The sequence below is a fragment of the Xyrauchen texanus genome, chromosome 13 (genome assembly GCF_025860055.1).
Source record: "Xyrauchen texanus isolate HMW12.3.18 chromosome 13, RBS_HiC_50CHRs, whole genome shotgun sequence".
Classification (NCBI taxonomy): Eukaryota; Metazoa; Chordata; class Actinopteri; order Cypriniformes; family Catostomidae; genus Xyrauchen; species Xyrauchen texanus.
In genome coordinates this window covers 41,647,498-41,668,614 of record NC_068288.1, presented here as the reverse complement: position 1 = coordinate 41,668,614, position 21,117 = coordinate 41,647,498, and the positions used below count along the sequence as shown (strand labels likewise).

General features: G+C 42.3%; 1 protein-coding gene across 1 annotated transcript; it reads left to right on the top strand.

The window, feature by feature from the left end:
• Positions 1 to 8,012: 8,012 nt before the first annotated feature.
• LOC127654486 (oxidative stress-induced growth inhibitor 1-like) lies at positions 8,013 to 21,082 on the top strand. The gene is made up of 6 exons (XM_052141707.1): positions 8,013 to 8,177; positions 11,273 to 11,340; positions 13,240 to 13,376; positions 13,725 to 13,916; positions 14,575 to 14,666; positions 18,404 to 21,082. The coding sequence occupies exons 2-6, from the start codon at positions 11,283 to 11,285 to the stop codon at positions 19,473 to 19,475; spliced, it is 1,551 nt and encodes a 516-aa protein (XP_051997667.1). The 5' UTR covers positions 8,013 to 8,177; positions 11,273 to 11,282; the 3' UTR covers positions 19,476 to 21,082.
• Positions 21,083 to 21,117: the final 35 nt, after the last annotated feature.

The following is a 21,117-nucleotide window of genomic DNA, read 5'->3' as shown; positions in this document are numbered from 1 at the left end:
TTGCATGCATTAGGTAGAATATTTTTCCTATTTTATTTTCAGAAATAAAATTTATCTAACAAATTATTATTATTATTATTATTATTATTATTATTGAAGAAGAAGAAGAAATAAAAAGTTTTGCTGAAAAATTTGGGAAATGTTGCCATATTTGTTTTTTAAGTTAATTTCTCCTTGAATTATCCCTTGTGTATCAAATTAAAAAAAGTTACTCAGAGGTCCTTAGAGGACAAAAATGTCCATGTCAAAAAACTGCCATAATAATATTATATATTAATATTATTTTCCAATTAGTAAATTTTTTTAACCAACATCAGTCCTGATCATAACTACCAAATATGCATTGATTTTCAGGATTTTAACCCTTTAAATGCCAGTTTGTTTATGCCACTGTTGTTTTTTAATGTACAAAAAATGATATTTTCTATATACTAAACTGGGATGTGTCAATGATTAGCAACAACACTGATTTTGATGTATAATTATTTTTTGTGCCATGTCAGATTTAAAAAAAAAAAACACTCTCGCATGTCTGCGTCAAAAAACTGTACAAACCCCTTCAAATGTCAGTTTGTTTACATAAGGCAAATGTTGTTTTCTACACGCGCACGCACACACACACACACACACACACACACACACACACACACACACAAAAGTCTCAGCACACACATACAAAATACACTCTGACATCCATACAATCTCTCCCACACAATTTTAGCTACATCATATATTCAATTGGCCCGCAGTGCTCTATAATACAACAAACAGAAAATAGGAAAAAAGCATGTATTTGCTCCATAGTCTAAACATGAGAAAAATTGTGCCATCTGGTGAAAAATATACAAAATTAAAAATGTGAATGAAAGCATAATATTATAGAATTCCTGATTTTATGCTTGAATGGCACTGGGATCAAATATTGCTGTTTTAATGGGTTTCAATGGTGATATTTTTGTCCTTAAGGTCCTGAGTGTAACTATTTTGTGTACACAGTGTATTATAGATGTATTATAGGAACTGAGGTTGAAATATCAAAATTCCCCCAAAAATGCACACCTTTGGCAAAATGTATGCTGTTGGCATTAACAAAGCCAAAATTATCGAGAAAAAAAACTAAAATTAAAAAGACAAATATGTCCCAAAGTTCGCACAAGGGTTAAAATAATATTTCTTTAATTAATTGGTGTATTTATATATTTGGAATTCGTACAAAACAAAAATTTAGTGAATCATTATCACGTGTTCTTCAATTATTTTTTCCACTGTCACATAAACCTAGCTCATCCTCACTGCCTCATCCATGCAATTCCATTATAGTACAGAGTTGCTACATAGCAATTTATCCACTGTGGAACAGTTACCTGAAATTTTCTAAATTTTCTGTCAATCTATGCCAAATAAAGTTGATCAGTTAGCAACAACCAATTAACTTATTAGTTGCAGCAAAAAAAATAAAATAAAAAATTGTATTATGTAGAAGAAACATACCAAAATGTGTTTAATAGAGCAATTTGTGGAGCACTTCAGCAGGCGTCTCTCCCACAAGGGTGACCCACAGAAAAATGTTTTTGAACATCCTGTTGTCAAACTAATCCTTGGTTACAGTTTTAAGCTGCCACACCAGGTGCTGTTTCCTGGTATTAAGTATTAAAAAGTCTCTTTTCATAACAAAACAAAAAGTGTTCATGGGAACCCAACAACACCAGAAGCAAGAGAAAAGACCTGGAATTAGGATTTAAATATTTAGAACTGGTTTTTCACAACAATGGAAACTTTCTTCCAAATGAAGTTAACATGAAGTCAAGCTGCTATATTATGTCACCTAATCAAGTAAGTGTGTCACCCAGTCACAAACGATTATGCGCTCAAACTAATCTAACCACATATAACTTGGTTGTCGTGGAGAACCATATGAACACTGTAACTTTTAAACTGTGATTATAAAAATCACTATTCACAGTTAGCCATGATTATTTTAACTGACAAGTAAAAATGTCCAGGAACAGGAAGGTTACTGAGATTAAGCATAGTATTGGGCTGCTAATGTGATCCTAACATGGCAGCCCCATGAGGGGACCCTCTCCATGTAGAATAAAACAGCTTTTTTAAGGTTACTGATATGACTGGAGTCTTCATCTCTAGTGAGTCATCACGATTATATACATATTTTCCAAAATGTAATTAATTTCTTTAGCAGTGAAACTTTTTTAATAAAGAAAAAAATACTGAATGCAACTTTATGGTTAATGGTCTGCACCTTTTTAACCTTAGTCGTATTCAAAATGCTTTACATTACGTCTCATTCACCCATTCACACACCATTGATGGCAGAGCTGCCATACAAGGCACTAGCCTGCCATCAGGAGCAACTTGGGGTTCAGTGTCTTGCCCAAGGACACTTCGGCATGTGGATGTCGCATGGGCCGGGAATCAAACTGCCAACCCTACGATTAGTGGACAACCCGCTCTACCACCTGAGCCTCAGCTGCCCCAAACTCTAATTATTTTTACTTTTAACTCCATTATTTATTTACACAATGGCAGGAAAAGGTTTTTATCCTTCTAAACAGAAATAAAGACCTTAAGTCAGCCATTGAGTGAGGGATTGAGAGTTAGATTCTATGAGGGTGGAAATTTATGAAATGTTATCAAACATAAGGGAATTTTTTAAAATGAGACAAACCAAATAATACCAGTAAACAATATACAGTATAATACAGTAGCTACTTATATTTGTGCTGTTGTTTTCACACCACAATTATGTCACGTCACATTCTTTCGAAAGAATGTCTAAATTAGCGTCGCTTTCGTCTGCTGGGGACGATAGTGCTGCCAGAGATATCACCTGTGCTCTGAAGGGTGTGGAGAGCACTTTAGGAATATACCCATGCTTTGGCCTAAGGACAACTCTGCAGTCGTTAGGTCCAAATTCCAGGCAAGCAGCGCTTGATGACAGCGCGTGCAGGTCGCCCACTCTCTTGACTGAAGCGAGCGCCAGCAAGAGCGCAGTTTTGCTGTTTAAGGTGCACGGTTCGGAGAGGTTCTAACGGGGCACTCTTGAGTGCGTCCAGGACCATGGCCAGGTCCCAGATCGGCACCGAGGGGGGGCGAGGAGGGTTCATCCTCCTAGTGCCTCTTAGGAAACGAATGATTAGATCGTTTTTCCCTAATGAATGTCCTTTATCAGGATTGTGCGACGCCGCTATGGCAGCCACATAGACTTTGAGCGTGGAGGGTGTGCGACCCGCCTCCAGCAGCTCTTGCAAAAAGGCGAGTACACTTGGTATCTCACACGATTTGGGGTTCAAGCTCTTGGTATCACACCAGTCACTGAACACTTTCCACTTTTGGGCATATAAGCGCCTCGTAGAGGGTGCTCGCGCCTCAGTGATGGTTCTCAAATCTCCACTGGGGAGGTTCTCGGGAACCCGTTGAGGGGCCATGCATGGAGGGCCCTCCATAGAGTGCAGGGAGCTCAACCTAAGTCCACCCTGGCGATTTATATACGAAACTACCGTCATGTTGTCCGTTCGGACTAGGACGTGTTCGTTTTTCAGGTACGGAAGCAGGGCTCTGAGAGCCAAGGCGACCGCCTTCATTTCCAGACAGTTTATATGTAGGCGCTTTTCCGGGTTTGACCAAAAGCCGGAGACAGGCCTGCCCTCGTAAAGGGCCCCCCATCCTATTTTGGAGGCATCTGTCGTGATCATTTTTCTCTGCGTGTTCACGCCCAGACTCACGCCGGTTTGATACCAGTTGATGGCTTTCCAGGGCGTCAGGGCTTTTATACAGCCGTGATTCGCTCTGATCAAAAAGTGGCCCGAGCGCCACGCGTGAGTGGGGACACGGCTCTTGAGCCAGCGCTGGAGAGGACGCATGTGCAACAACCCTAGCTGGAGTACAGCTGATGCCGAGGCCATGAGACCGAGCATTCTTTGAAATCGTTTGACGGGGGTGCGCGCGCCCTTTCTGAATGATGTTGCAAGGCGTCGAATAGAGAGCACGCGCTCTGATGAGAGGCGCGCTGTCATCTGCACTGAGTCTAGCACTATTCCCAGAAGAGATATTCTGGCTGGGGGATAGCACGCTCTTTGCAAAATTGATTCTCAGACCCAGGCATTCTAGATGGCTGATAATCCAAGATCTGTGCGTCGTTAACTGACCCTCTGATTGTGCTATGATTAGCCAAACGTCGAGGTAATTCAGTATTCGCACTCCCCGCTGTCTCAGGGGGGAAAGTGCCGCGTCCATACATTTCGTGAATGTACAGGGGGCCAATGATAGGCCGAATGGTAGTACTGTGTACTGGTATGACTGTCCCTCGAAAGCGAATCTCAGAAAAGGCCTGTGATGAGGCGCTATCGGAATGTGAAAGTAAGCGTCTTTCAAATCCACTGATAGAAACCAACCCCCGGGGCGAACTTGCGCGAGGATATGTTTGGTTGTTAACATTCTGAACGAGCGAATCATAAAAGCTTTGTTCAGATGTCTGAGATCTAGGATGGGGCGGAGGCCACCATCCTTTTCCGGGACGAGAAAATAGCGGCTGTAAAAACCCGCCTCGCTCATAGAGGAACAGTTTCTATAGCGCCCTTCTCTATCAGTTCGAGCACCTCGGTGCGTAGAACATGTGACACATCTTTCCTCACTTTCGTCTCGACCACCGCTGAAAAGCGGGGTGGTCTGCGAGCGAATTGAAGTGAATAACCGTGTTTTATTATGTTCAAAACCAATTTTGGCATGTCGGGGATTTTTTCCCAGGCTTTTGCTCGCACAGATATGGGCTGAATGTTGGTTGGGGGCGTGTCGCAGTGACGTATGGGCCCCACCGGCAAATTGCCTTGTGCTAACACTGAGTTTACAGCTCCCAGAGGCGCAGGTGCGCGCTGAGCAGCCGTGTTGAGTGCCGAGTGCAGGGGTGCGTGTGAGCTTACAGGCACGCATGCTATCTCCGTAATGCTCGCATCGTGAGCTGGAGAAATGTTTGAAACTGTATAGACAGTGTTTACAGGTGGGGGTGCATACATTGTAATAGGCACGCGCGCCACTTTCATAAAGCTTCCCGCTATTAGCGGGGAGTTTCTTGGCTCGCGCGGCGCATCTGTGACGCTTGCGGCATGAGACAGAGAACTGTTTGAAACTGTATGTGCAGCGCTTATGGGTGGGGGTGCATCTACTGTAGTAGGCACGCGCGCCACTTTCATAAAGCCTCCCGCTCGCGGCGGAGTGTTTTTGGCCATGCATACAGTGTTTGTAACTGTGGGAATGCGCACTTTAGTGTGGACACGTGACCCCTTAGTAACACAGGCAGAAAAATGTGCTAACACTGAGCTTACAGCTCTCAGAGGCGCGGGCGCGCGCTGAGCAGCTGTGTTGAGTGCCGAGTGCAGGGGTGCGTGTGCGATTACAGGCACGCGCGCTATCTCCGTAATGCTCGCAGCCGGAGAAATGTTTGAAACTGTATAGACAGTGTTTACAGGTGGGGGTGCATACATTGTAATAGGCATGCGCGCCACTTTCATAAAGCTTCCCGCTCTCAGCGGGGAGTTTCTTGGCTCGCGCGTCACATCTGTGATGCTCGCGACATGAGCCAGAGAATTGTTTGAAAACTGTATGGGCAGCGCTTATGGGTGGGGGTGCATATACTGTAGTAGGCACGCGCGCCACTTACATAAAGCCTCCCGCTCCCGGCGGGGTGTTTTTGGTCATGCATACAGTGTTTGTAACTGTGGGAGTGCGCACTTTAGTGTGGACACGTGACCCCTTAGTGGCACAGGCAGAAAATGTGCTAACACTGAGCTTACAGCTCTCAGAGGCGCGGGCGCGCGCTGAGCAGCTTTGTTGAGTGCAGGGGCGCGTGAGATTACAGGCACGCGCGCTATCTCCGTAATGCTCGCAGCAAGAGCCGGCGAAATGTTTGAAACGACAGTGTTTACGGGTGGGGGTGCATACATTGTAATAGGCACGAGCGCCACTTCCATAAAGCTTCCCGCTCTTAGCGGGGAGCGTGAGCCAGAGATCTGTTTGGAACTGTATGGGCAGCGCTTACGGGTGGGGGTGCATACATTGTAAAAGGCACACGCGCCACTTTCATAAAGCCTCCCGCTAGCGGCGGGGTTTTTGGCCATGCATACAGTGTTTGTGTGTAGGGGTGCGTGCAGGACAGCAGGCACGCGCGCTACATTTATAGTATTTCCCGCTTTTACTAGGGAAGTGTTTATAACTGTGGGAACAGTGCTTGTGTGTAGTGGTGAATACATGACAATAGGCACACGGTCTACATTTATGGGGCGTCCAGCTCGAGCTGGGAAAGTATTCGGCACTGCTTGGACAGTATTGATATGTGGGAGTGCGCACGTTAGCGTGGACACGTGACCCCTTAGTGACACAGGCAGAAAATGACTCGTGATTTCTGTGTGTTGCCGTTAAAACGGCATTTGATTGCAGGTGAGCGAGTTCTGTGACTGGCCCATTGACTGCTGTACAGACATTTCCAGCCGCCTGTAAGGGGACTGGGTAATGTTTTACACGTTTTGCTCGCTGCAGTGAAGCGTTCAGCGAACTTTCTTACTGTGCTGGTGCCCGTGCTCGTGTCCGCTAATGTCGACGGCGCGGGGTCGAAGGCCGAGCCCGGCCAGTCGTCGGATGCAGCGCCAATTGGAAAGGCTCTCATCCTTTTCACCGTCGTCCCCTGGCGCGCCGAACGAGATGAGACCCACCGCTCTGTTGGAGGGGTGCTGGTCCGTCTGCGTGAATTGGACTGGCGGCGGGGAGTTCTCGGGTGGTGGTGAAGCACGCGGGGACTGGCCCGGCGTGACGTCACTTCAGTCCGCGTGTTCTGGCGGCCTCCGTGAGCGGCGCTTTTTTCTTGCGCGGCTCGAACAGAGGGGACGGCAGGACGGTGGTAGCAGACTCATTCGCGGCGAAGGCGGCGAAGCGAGCGCGCAGCTCGTTGAGGCCCAGGGAGTCACATTCGGGGCATCCGCCTCGAGTGAAAGCAGTTTCTGCGTGGTCAGGTCCCAGGCAGCGAGTGCAGATAATGTGATGGTCCCTGTCAAGAAGAAGGCCTCTGCACGAGGCGCAGGTCGAAGGCATTTGGAACAACGCCTCTAATTTGCTCTTTTACTAAATACAAAAAGTGTTGCAAAGGCGAACACTTGCAAAGTAGCTTCGTAAAAAGGATATAGTGATGCGCACCGGATAGCGTAGCAGAAGGCTTCGAAGGCGGCTGAAGGCGCCGGCGTCCTCTTAGCAATCCTGCTGTAGGCTTGTCAACGGCAGGCGAAAGACTCCAACAATCCGGAGGATCCAGCGAAGAGTGGGTCTTTGCTGAAGGAGTTTAAATCCAAAGAAATTCGTATGACGGGGTGCCCATTATATAGCCTGGCTATGCTAATTTCGGCGGGCTCTGAGCGCGCGAACGCGAGGCGCGCGCCCATTGGTCGCGCGTTCAGAGTCGCCCCGTCATTGGTTCGAGCAGTTGCCGCAGCACAGCCAATGACCGAGCTGCCTCGCTCATTACTGTCTGCTGTGCAGCTGCAATACGTTTTACATAAAGACTTCAATAGTTCTCGAGAAACTGGGTTTTCCCATAGCGTAAGCTACTTACGCAATAGGAGAGACCTCTCGATAGGGTACTTAGTTTAACATATTTAATATACTTTTAAATATTTTGAGGCATGTTGGGACATGAAAATGTACCGTCTGCATGAGAGGAATGACCCATCTAACAGTCTTTTCCACAAGTCGTTGCGATGGTAATCCTCTGGCAGCCACACTGCGAGTCACAGCGTTTGCTGATTGGCTGATAAGCAGCGACTGACAAATTCTGGCCAATCAGGGATGAATATAGTGGTGGAAAACTACAAGCTCCAAGACGCTCTTGCGTCACTACACAGCCGCACCAATCATAATCATTAACATCACATCGTTGGTCAGTGATTGGTTGGAATGTGCCGGAGAGTGGAGAATTATAAAAGCCATTACCGCACGATTCACGAGCAGCACGGGCTGTTGAAACGGAGGCATCACTTTCAACAGCCACGCGCAAGCACGAGAGGAAGCGGCAAATATAGCAAATAATAATAATTACCATTGCTTTGCTTAAACATTCAAGAGTTTGCTGACTGATTTCATTCAGAGCTCTGGACATTTACATCAGCATTACGTAGTAGGTAAGATGGATTTTCGCATTCATTCTTGATGGTTCGCTTTCATCACGCTACTGTAATTTACATATGGTTATTTCAATTATTATAATCAATCGTTACCAGTCATTGTATGGTTTATTATCATCTCATTTCCTAGTTTATTGTACCCGGTTTGTTTCCTTAATTTGGTGCTGCGTCGTATTGTGTCTGTCGGACATGGAATATCTGGACAGTGGTCAGCGCGCGCTTACAGTTAAAGCGCGCACACACGCCATTAATTCAAGCCTCAGGGTTACGCACCAGTTAAATGTGCTTTCGCGTAATCTCAATCATGCTATAGGATGGAGTCTGGCGATGCCCGGCCATGATGTTCACGCTTCCTGTCGGTTTAAAGGGGGGCGGTGAGGCTTCCTTCGCACACAGTGAGGCTGTGATATAACTGTCTTTGGGAAAAGCATGCTGTCTTCAATGGAAAGTTATATGGGGGTTGACTTCCTCGAGTAGAACATGCATTATCAAGTACGCGTTTGAAGATTAAATTCGGACACCTGTGAACAGCTCTCAAAAAACATTTGGTTTATAGCGCTGGTCTTTAAAACAGACACGTTTGAAGTGCACGCGCGCGGCTCGCTGTCACGGTGACCTGCTGGCAAATAGAGAATGTCTAATGCTCAAAATAGCGGTTGAAATACTGTTACAAGTATACCTGTCTTCGATTCTAAGAGATAAGATTGTGGAGGCTCGAAAATTGTAGTGGTTTAATTCACACGTTTTACTGTATTTGACGCTTCGTTTTCACACATTCTGAACGTTGAACTTCAGTGTCCTGTGTTAATTCTCGTTTTTTGGGGTTAGACGAACATTTCCTCTTATGAAGCGCAACATCATCAACCCTCTAGGACATAGAAAAGTTTTGCACGTAAACTCAAGCCCCTCTCTGGACCCCATTCAAGTCTGCAGACGCTTAAACTTGATGTATATTTCAGTAAACTAGTGGAGCTGCATGAATTCTATTTGTTAGAAAGAAGTGGTTGCTTTCACTTGATGTGGTGTTCACTATTCAGAGTGACTCAGCGCGTTTGACTGTGGCTCAAAACGCTACAGTGGCGCTGTCGCTTTAAAACTTTCTGCTGAGTCACTATTACACTAAACTTCAGCTGTTATTATGTAACTACACTGCAACTGATTCATAAGAGGCATACTTTACTGTAATGCAGATTATATAGGATTAGTTAAACCCTTGAGTGACATTTTATTGACCCTAGACATGTGGAAGTAATTTTGTAGCCTTGTATGAGCACACTTTTAGCAATTTCCACAATGATGCATAATGAAAATATGAGGAAATATGAAAGTATTTGCAAAAATTGCCAAATTGCAAAATGGAAGATTTTTCACTGGTGTAATATATAAACTCAGCAAAAAAGAAACATCCTCTCACTTTCAACTGAAAATGTTTCACAGACATGTGACTAACAGAAATGAAATAATGTGTCCCTGATCAGTATCTGGTGTGGCCACCAGCTGCATTAAATACTGCAGTGCATCTCCTCCTCATGGACTGCACCAGATTTGCCAGTTCTTGCTTCGAGATGTTGCCCCACACTTCCACCAAGGCACTTGCAATTTCCCAGACATTTCTTGGGGGAATGGCCCTAGTCCTTACCCTCCGATCCAACAGGTCCCAGACGTGCTCAATGGGATTGAGATCCGGGCTCTTCGCTGGCCATGGCAGAACACTGACGTTCCTGTCTTGCAGGAAATCACACACAGGATGAGCAGTATGGTTGGTGGCATTGTCATGCGGGAGGGTCATGTCAGGGTGAGCCTGCATTAAGAGTACCACATGAGGGAGGAGGATGTCTTCCCTGTAAGGCACAGCATTGAGATTGCATGCAATGACAACAAGCTCAGTCCGATGATGCTGTGACACACCGCCCCAGACCATGACAGATCATCTACCTCCAAACTGTGAGTGCAGGCCTCAGTGTAACGCTCATTCCTCTGATGATAAACGCAAGTCTGACCATCACCCCATGTGAGACAAAACCACGACTCATCAGCGAAGAACACTTTTTGCCAGTCCTGTCTGGTCCAGCGTAGGTGGGTTTGTTCCCATAGGCGACATTGTTGCTGGTGATGTCTGGTAAGGACCTGCCTTACAACAGGACTACAAGCCCTCCATCCAGCCTCTCTCAGCCTATTGCAGACGGTCTGAGCACTGATGGAAGGATTGTGCATTCCTGGTTTAACTCGGGCAGTTGTTGTTGCCATCCTGTACCTGTCCCGCATGTGTACTGATCCTGTGCAGGTGTTTTTACACGTGGTCTGCCACTACGAGGACGATCAGCTGTCCTTCATGTCTCCCTGTAGTGCTGTCTTGTGCGTCTCACAGTACAAACATGGCAATTTATTGTCCTGGCCACATCTGCAGTCCTCATGCCTCCATGCAGCATGCCTAAGACACATACATGCAGATGAGCAGGGACCCTGGGCATCTATCTTTTGGTGTATTTTAGAGTCAGAAAGGTCTCTTTAGTGTCCTAAGTTTTTATGACTGTGACCTTAATTGCTTACCGTCTGTAAGCTGTTAGTGTCTTAACGACCGTTCCGCAGTGCATGTTCATTAATTGTTTATGGTTCATTGAACAGGCTTGGAAAACATTGTTTAAACCCTTAACAATGAAGATCTGTAAAGTTATTTGGATTTTTACAAAATTATCTTTAAAATACAGTGTCCTGATAAAGGGATGTTTCTTTTTTTGCTGAGTTTATACATGTATAATTCTATATATTATATGTTCATAGATATACAATTATATGTGCTTTAATATAATTGATAATTGTATAGATCGATAGAATTGACACTTCTCCTGCCTCTTGCAGCTTTCCCATGTCATTGAGGTCATGACTGGTGGGAATTGAGCTGTCTCACTCTCTTTGCATTCCTGAGTGTGTAGGGGTTTATCTAATAGACAGGGACAGCATTAGTCACCCCACTGATAAGTTATGACCACAATGGAAAGATAGGGGATGAAGTGGTTTCGCCTTGTGTTTTGGGAATGATTGTGATGTTAGCTTTTGCAGCTCACCATTTTTTGTCCTTTTTCCTGTAACAGGCGAGACACTATGGAGATTTATGACAAAAACCCTTCTTCCGACGACGTCCTTCCTGTTGTCATTATTGGTAAGAATAATTTCTTTTAAGTGTGTTATTTTTAAGCTGTGTGTGATATACTGGTTTGCTTCAGTGTTTTCATTTGACACATGAAAACATGCTCATCTCATTCTAAATGAAAATGTATTTCACAATTATTTTCACTTTCTGTTTATTCTAGCCTGTAGTTTTCCGAGCAGTTTTGAAACTTTGTATTGTGGTACTTCTCATATTACTGCCACCTTAGGATCTTGTTTTGTTGCATTCTCTGAATAAAAGCGTCTGTCAAATTAATTAATGGACATGTGCCCAAAATTAACAAGAAGTAAAAATTGTTCCTACATTTGCAATTTGGAGCTTCCACCAGCAGCACTTCAAAAGTTAATTTTCAATCTTTGAAAATATAGTGGAACGTCCAATAATGTCCCTGACGAACAGTTCAGTAGCCATGTTATGAAACGATGTCTTAAACTCAAGGTCATGGTTTATTTTCCTATTGTTATGTTTATATTTACAATTGTATTTATGATCTGTTTTGTATTGGTATTTTTCCACCTGTTGTCGTAGTGATTTTAAGGCACTGCAAATGGTGCCAGTGAAAGACGTTGGAGAGGATAAAATGGATTTGGTATTTGATTTATTTTATCTTTTCATTATTTTTGTCATATTTTTGTTTCGTTTGAAGTTAGAAATATTTTTGGTTTAATTTTTGGATGTTTTAATAAATGAACTTGTTCAAATCAACCAATAGAAGTTAAGTGCGTGCCGATACAATCACTATCAATACTAGCCATGATTTGTGTCCGTAGATGAAAATGATTTAATAATACTTATAATACCACCCCCCCCCGCTTGAGGGAATGGACTGCAATAACTCGAGAAAAACCTCACAATTAATTTGCACATGATTTCTCCAAACCCAGTTTCACCTAGACTCTGTGCATACGAAAATACCAAAACTTCATGGCCATGTTTGGCCTGTCACGATAATTACATTATCAACATATCGTACGATATATGGTCATGACCTCGACCATTTTAGCTTTTTTGTTTACATGTGTGTTTGTCTACATAAACATGAATGCCACCAACATTTTAGCCAGGCGCAATGCTTCTGTCCTCTCGTATGTGCTCCGTGTCGGAGGCGGGGCTCAGGCAGCTCCTCCACACACACACACACACACACAAAGCGGACAGCGACAGGTGAAGATTACGTGTTACTCAAGGCTAATATGTGTTTTTCCCGATAACTGCATAATTCCAGCCAGACAGTTTGGAAGAATAATGTTTCAAAGCCGCATTTCACAGCTCCGGTGTGGGAACATTTTGGCTTTAAGCCGAATGAGAGTGGAGAGCGTGAACGAGCTGTATGTCGACTTTGTTTAAAAACAGTGGCAATGAAAAGTGGCAATGCAAATAACATAAAAGCTAATTTAAAACAACCATCCCATCCAGTTTTCTGAGCTAGGAACAAAAACCGCAGTTGGAGATGGAGAGGGGCTTTCCAGACTTAATTTTTTTGACATTCTAATGTCTGAATATTCTTAAGAATTAAAAGTTAATTTCTCTTTGAAAGGGTGTACTTGTATTGTCATGCCATTATCATTATATCAGTGGCATAAAATGGTGTTAAAATGATAATAATTTATCGCAATTATTTCTGGGGCAATATATCATCCAACAAAAGTAGTTATCATGACAGGCCTTGCCATGCCCACTGACTTTGTACTTAGTGCTAGCACTTAAAACAGGGCCCTGTGTTTTGAATATACTAGGAAAAATCAGCAAAAAAATAAATAATTCTCACAAAAATGTGCCTCCTTTAGAAACAAGTTTTTCCAGGGTGTTTAAAAGTTGTTCCTGATAAGGGCATAGTCGGAGAGCATTTCTATTTATTTTTGTTTACTTACATGGCTTTGTATCTTTCAGGTAATGGACCATCAGGTATTTGTCTATCTTACTTGCTGTCGGGATACACGCCTTACCTTTCCCCCAATGGCTTCCATCCCAACCCCATTTTGAAAAGCAAACTGTCAGAGAACCCCCATCTGTCTCTGTTTGACCAGGTAATGCTTATACATAATCCCCCGACACACATTACCACACCAATTTGCATAACAACTGGTGAATGAGATTTACAGTCAGTTTTTGACCTCAAAAGTCTCTATAGAAACCACAATGACTGTTCAGAGGATTATAATTATCAGTGTCAATGGTGGCTGCATGGATGAGTTGGCTTACTTGCCATTCACACAGGATGCAGTGTTGCGATCCGACTGTGCCAATTACACCTGCTTTGTATTTCATTATCTGTCGATCCATCTTGCTGTTATGAACACGAACGTGTCCTTTGTTAATTCTTAAAGCATGCGTATGTTCAAAAAGGTCAATTTTGTATTAATTTGTGTTTGCAGAATCTAGAGTACCTGTGTGAAGGTGTAGAGGGTCGTTCATCCAACCCTGTGGCCGTTCTTTTCGATGCCCTCCTCCTCCCTGATGGTGACTTCGGAGTAGACAGTGCCTCACCGCTGATATGGCAGTACGAGCCACAAAGGGCCACCCCACATCTTGTACTGGGGAAGGGGCCACCTGGTGGGGCCTGGCATGTAAGTTTCTATTTGTAGAGAAATGTTATATAAAACAGGACACTGTATTATTTTAATGGGTGGATCAATATGAAGCCTAAGTTAGCACCCTTGAGATTATTTGCATTGTGACTTTTTAATTACAGTTAAGCACATTTTTCCTGTGTATTTTTATTACCATAATGTGTTTTGACATTTAACTTTGAAAAGTTTTTTTTTTCAATAACAATCATTTTCCAATGTTATTCTCATTATTGAAATACATGATTTTTTTTCCCCTTGTAAAATAGTTTAAAAACAAATACTGTAATGCGATGATTATTTTATTTAAATCAGCATAAAATAAAGCAGTAAAACAAATACTACCATGATTTATAAATAATACTTGACATTGTAAATTATATTTCATCATTTTTTTTTACAATAAATAGAATGACATTTTATTTGCATCATAATGGTATTTAAAATAGGGCTCATTTTCAGAAGTACAGCCTTGTTGTAAACCACTTCTAAACTAAGGAAATGACTGATGGGAAAAGCACTCATGTGATTTTATTTCAGAAAACAACTGTAACACTGTCTTCTATTGTGTGTTTCTAGAAGTTCAATCAGATGTTATCCTTGTGCTTTTGCCAATATCATACAATTATGTGAAGTTTATTGTGTTTGATACCTTCAGGCAATGGAGGGCTCGATGTTGACTCTCAGCCTGGCAAACTGGATGGAACTTCCAGGTTTGAAGCTGAAAGACTGGATGCGAGATAAACGAAGGTATGAAAAATAAAATGTAAATGATAATTATCACAGAGAGAGAGAGAGAGAGAGCAGAGAGCGAGAGAGCGAGAGCATACCCGTAATTTCCGGACTATAAGCCGTAACATTTTTCCCACGCTTTGAACCTCGCGGCTTAAACAACGATGCGGCTAATATATGGATTTTTCCCGCTTTCAAATTTTATTTAAAAAAAAAAAAAAAAACATTCTGTGACGTGCTCAGTTTTTTGGCGGCATGAAGCTTTCATTAGACCAATGAAATTGCCGAACGGGTTAAGGTCAAACAACTTTTTTTTACGGTTTAGATTAAATCGAAGCGCTCAAACTTCCCATCATTCTGATTACGGTAGTCATTTTGTCACCCTCAAGACACGGAGAAATGCATATGATGCAGCTTTCACGTTGAAGGCGATTGATCTGGCTGTTGGAAAAGGAAATAGAGCTGCTGCACGGAGACGTTGGAAACAGCAGCGTGATGAATTGACTCAGTGCAAAAAGACAACTAAAGCTGAGGCTATTCAACTCCGACACCGAAGGAGATGACTTCATTGGTTTCATGTGCACAAGAGGAGGAAGATAGTGACCAGTGACTTTCTTGCTAGGCTACTGTTTACTGCTAATTTTTTATTTTTTGTTACAAGCCGTGTGTGGCAGCGGGGGCGTGGTCAAGCGCCCGTCCGGGAGAGAAAAGCGGTAAGGGCGCTTACACCTGAGCTATTGTGTAACACCTGTGTCTAATTTCAGTAAGCGTGGGTAGAGCGGCATAAAAAGGCAGCAGAGACCGAGTGTGAGTGAGTGACAGACAGACACACGTCAGTCTAGTGTTGGCGCATAGAAGACCAAGAATTGAGAAACTTTATAAAATTGATTGTAAACATTGCTGTGGCCATTAAAAGCCTTACCTGGAACGTCAAGTGCCCTGTTTCACGTGTCCTTCTTGGGAAAACTGTCACACTGGCACCAGTGTGACAGTTTTCAGCACTTGATGTAAGCGCCCTTACCGCTTTTCTCTCCCGGACGGGCACTTGACTACGCCCCCGCTGCCACACCGTGTTTCGTTAAAGCTTATTTATTTTTGTTACAAGCCGTGTTTCGTTAAAGCCTGTGTAAAGTTCATTTGTTTATAGACAGGTGCGGCTTATTTATGTTCAAAATAATAATTTTTTTAAAATTCAGTGGGTGCTGCTTATATTCAGGTGCGCTCAATAGTCCGGAAATTACGGTATATATAAATATAATTTATTTGTACACTTGCTGTCACAGTCAAAGTTCCTACATTAAATGATAATATAACTTTTTTTAAGCTAACATTTGCAGAGACCGGTGTTCAAAACACTAAATTATACTCTCTTTTGATTATCATAAAGCTGTAGAACAAACGTTAGCATTGCAGCAACGTTTCATAGTTTGGTTGCTACGAGACGTCTGTTAACAATCAAGGTACTGCTCAAAATTGCAAAGTAGTCTGAGAAATAAGTCTCCTCTTTGATGTGTTTGTGTTGAGTTTTAAGATAGTTGTAACTGAATTTTGTATTTAGTGTAAAGTCACATCCCGCATGATCATTATCAATCATCATTTTCATGATTATAGTCACTTCCGAGTACTCCATACCTGTCAACATTTGGGTACCAAAATCCAGGAGACCTCTGAGTGTGGTTGGGGGTGGGGGTGGGGGGGGTTGCTGGATGGAAGAGGCAGGCTAAATAAATACAAATTGTGATTTAATGTGCTGAGTAAGGTAATTTTTCCCACCATGTCCGATATTAAAATCAGTGCGACATACTTTGGAAAAGGCGTGGGCATTGTCTTTATGGCTTCAAGATTTGAAATAAAATTCTTCCGTCCAGCTGTTGTTAAATTTACATGCACCACTTTAGTCTTCTTCTCCCATCTACCAGTGATGCTTGATTCAGCTTCCCACGTCTACTACCTGCGCAGATATCAACAGCACAACTGGGTTGTAGGTTGCCAGGTTGAGGTCACAAATATGTTGAAATTTGTATGACGATTGTGTGAGTAGGATACGTTTCATACAAGATGTCAACTGGACAACCTTGGAATAATCTATTGATGTGATTATTCATATAACGAGGTTTGGGCCATACAAATTACGGGAGTTTCCCGGGAGAAATAACAAAGTGGGAAATGGGTGTGAAATACGGGAGACTCCTGGGAAAAATGGGAGTGTTGACAGGTATTTTCGTGCCCATTCCTAAAAGCTATTAGACTAATAGCTACTGTGTCTATTAGAGCTGCCTTGTAGTTGCCAGTGTTGTAGTCAAGACCACTTAAACAGAGACCAAGACAAGACCAAGACTTTGAGGGGTGGAGACCATCCACTGGTTCAGATGTCAAATGCGTTCTGTGAAGATTATAGTTCCTCAAAATCTAAACATCTTATCGCGGTGTATTTGGACCTGTTTAAAACAGGAGAATTTGCTTTTAGTAATCATATGTAACAGTTTCTCATATTCTTTTTATGTTTCATGAGAGAAACATGACAAGAAAGCCACATCTGTTCAAAACATCTAAATATATGCTGTGCACAAATAAACCGCTTTTAGTCTGAGTAAAACAATACACCTGTTGTATTCTATTCATTCATTCTGTTCACTGATTATTTTTACTACAAGTGTGATGATGAAGCATAATTTTATAGGCATGTGAGGAGTTGTATTTGACCGTGGACTAGAGTTTGTTAGAACAATAATGTTATGATGGACAGAATATTTAAACTAGTTGCATAAAATATTTAGAAAATGAATTGGCAACTTTAAAACTCTTCTACCGTAACTATGCCTTCATTAAAACACCGGGAGAAAAAAAACAGTATTTATTTATTTATTTATTTATTTTGAGGAATTTGATAATCTTCCACGGCACACGAGCGGTCACAGTGGTTGGGAAACACTGGTTTTGTAGCCAGATAGTATTGCAGAAGATTTGGCTGACATCTCTCAGACAGCCACAGTTTCTTCTCCTGTCTCCTGCATTCACTTTCTTGGAGTGCGTGTGAAGGGGGTGTGGAGGGGAGAAAGCTGTTAACAGTAACAAAAATGTAAAATTAGAAATGAGTCAAGTTATTGATTGCAGAAAGTTTTACATCCAATCACAGTAATGATGTTAACAAATTAATCAGACTATGCACTGGCAATTTAGTGATGTCCTGACCGGTCTCAAAATAAAATCCAGAGTCCTCTTTGTCTGAGACCGAGACAAGGCAGAGTAAAATGCGGTCAATGACGAGACTGCGACCTTCAAAAAGTGGTCTCGAGACCAGTCTCTAGACCTCGACCGATCTTGAGTACTACAACACCTATTGCTGCTGTGAGCTCCTGTGTAGTTTTCTTGATGTTACAATTATTTCTACTATCACAAAGTAATTCAAAGATTGATTTACTCAAAAGGAGTCACTGTAACTCTGTGCCACTTTTAAAATGAATCCATTTCATGTTTGATATCATTCCAACATAGCAATAATGGCTCAGCAAATGGAGTGCTGTGGGTGAATTTGATCAAATTTGATGTTTGAAAAAATAAATTGCTATTCCATTTGGTGCCACTAGTGGTGCAACAAAAGTACACTGCAGCTTTAACTAAACCGCTTAACTACTTTTTTTCTTACTGAACATTTTTTAATTAATGAGGCATAAAGAGAACTCTACACATAAATTGTCAAGTTATGAATGACCTAAAGGAATCATCTAAAATTTTAATGTCTGTGTATTTGTTAGGAATTTACGTAATGACCGAGCCACGCCAGCTGAGATTGCATCCTACTACCAGTACTATGTAAGCAAAATGGGACTGGAGAGAAGCTTTGCTTGCGGGACCACTGTAACCTCAGTCCATCAGGTTTCCCTTGATTCCGCCCGCTCCATCTGGAAAATCCAAGGCCTTCAGAGGAGAGCTAAGGGTGAAGCAAAAGAAGAGATAGAAGTTCCATTCTCCGTTTATGCAGATAATGTGGTGCTTGCCACAGGAACCCATGACATCCCAGCACGTCTTGGCGTGGAGGGCGAGAATCTTCCCTTTGTGTGCCACAGCTTCTGGGAACTGGAGGCCGCCATTTCCTCAGGCCGTTTGGACCACGCCTCCGAGCCGGTTCTTGTGGTTGGTGCTGGGCTGACAGCAGCAGATGCTGTTCTTGCAGCTCACCACTTGAACACTCCCGTATATCACGCCTTTCGGCGACCTGTGACCGATCCGGCGCTCATTTTCAACCAGCTTCCCAAACTGCTCTACCCCGAGTACCACAAAGTGCACCAAATGATGAGCCAGCAGCAACATAAACTCGGAGAGGCGTTGGAAAATCTGTCCAACCAACCTCTCACTTCGCCTACCGATGGCACAAGCCCTTACACCAGTTATCCTGGTTACCTCAGTTTCCCTAAGCATCACGTGGTTGCCATTAAACCTGATGGTAAGTGCATACTAGAGGGTGAGGGAGGGCTACAAACAGTGCTGCAGGTGTCAATGGCACTCATTTTGATTGGTGCTCATCCCAACCTAGCGTTTCTCTCAGAACATGGTCGCCCACTGGGGCTAAACCCAGAAAAGCCAATCAGCTGTCGGCGGAATCCATTAGACGTGGATCCGTACACGTACGAGAGCATGAAGGAGCCAGGGATGTATGCAATGGGACCACTGGTGGGTGAGAACTTTGTGCGATTCCTGAAAGGCGGAGCTTTAGCCATTGCATGTGACATTGCCCATAAACGGAAGACGAAACAACAAAGTTCAACAGAAACTTCCATCACCAACTCGTTAAACATTCAGCTGACCAATTGCACCTTAGAAGCATGAAAAGACATTGAGAGTACAAAAGATGGAAAGACTTTTAAGGAGGAAATGAGTGGATGATGTTCTATGTTCAGTAGGTATCTGCTCAGCTTCCTTCCATCACTATAGAACTAAGAAACCGAGTAGTACCCACATAGTGGGATTTCCCCGAATTACGGGGTGAAAGGCATAAGAACCAGATTGCAGTTGTTGTGACCTGTAATTCAGTCTGCAAATGCACTGACACAGGTTTTTATTGTCAATGACTAACTAATGTGGCTGCAAAACATTAATCTATGGACAGAATGTAGGTGCTTTAAGACTTCAGGGAATTTCTTGTACATGGCTGCTCATTCGATATACTACTCGCGTTCTCTCAGCAATCACGTTCTGTTGTGCCAAATTAACATTTGTACTTGTCATGCTTCAATTCTAACAACCATTTTCTTCATGTGAGTAAAACTCATCTAAACTTTGCCAAGCAAATGCTGCTGTTGTACCGCTGTTGGTACTAACATGCTTATTTTCTTTGTAGACGAATGTATTAAACATAGTGGACCTATTTGTAAGAAATCACTGAAATCTAAGCATTGCATTGTTGTTGTGAAATTTCCATGTATAAGATGTAATGCAGTGTGATATGTAAGATTATGATGGAACTTTTGTATATTCATAATTCTCTTGCAACATTGTCCATTTGAGTTCATGAACTTCTTTTACATTTTAATATTTGGTATTATCTTTATTTGAATGATTTTTGTCTTCCATACATTGCCTTCCCAATTACACTGCCCTACAAAGCCAAAACACTGTAACTATGGCAACACTGAAACTTTAGAGGATTTTAAATTGTCCATCCAAATGTGGATTATTACATTTCTTTGAATCTGAGCATAGTTGAATAAAATCCATCTGTGACAGGACTGATCATAGTCGGTCTGATTTAAAAAAAACAACAACAAAAAAAAAACGTTTTACAATGTTAATTATTACATTTTGCCTTTGCAGGGCAATACAGCATACCACTATAGTGATCCCATTGGTTCTACCAGCAAACTCGACTTGAATATCTAAAGTGAGGGCTCTTAACAGTTATTGCAACTTTAAGATGTTCTTCTTTCATGCTGCTCTTACTAACCCAAAGCCAAAACCTCATTGAGGTCAGGCTGCACTTACAAAACTGACCATAAGAGGGCCTTTGCACAGTACCGATAAAGCCAGCGACATTACATTAAACACAATTATCCATGTGGAACAACTGCAATTATGACATAATATGAATGAATAAATTATGTGTCCTACATAACATGCTTAATAAAGCCGATGTGTTAACTGATGTGGGTCAAAATTGACTCAGCCTCTGAGATTGCCTTGAGGACTTTTTGATGCAATAAGTGAGTTATTATAGGTAATGAATTGAACTGTATTTTCTTTAAATGTTGTAAGGTTTAATAACATATGCATATCTTGTTCCTTCAAGAGCATGATTTTAGACTCCATTTTGACATTTGCTCTTTCTTTATATATATATATATATATATATATATATATATATATAAATGAATTCTGTATTATTTGGCTGTAATTTATGATCCCTGGCAGCTCTGAATTACACATGTTTGTAAAAAAACAATTACTTTTCTGAAAATAAAGACATTGTAAATGA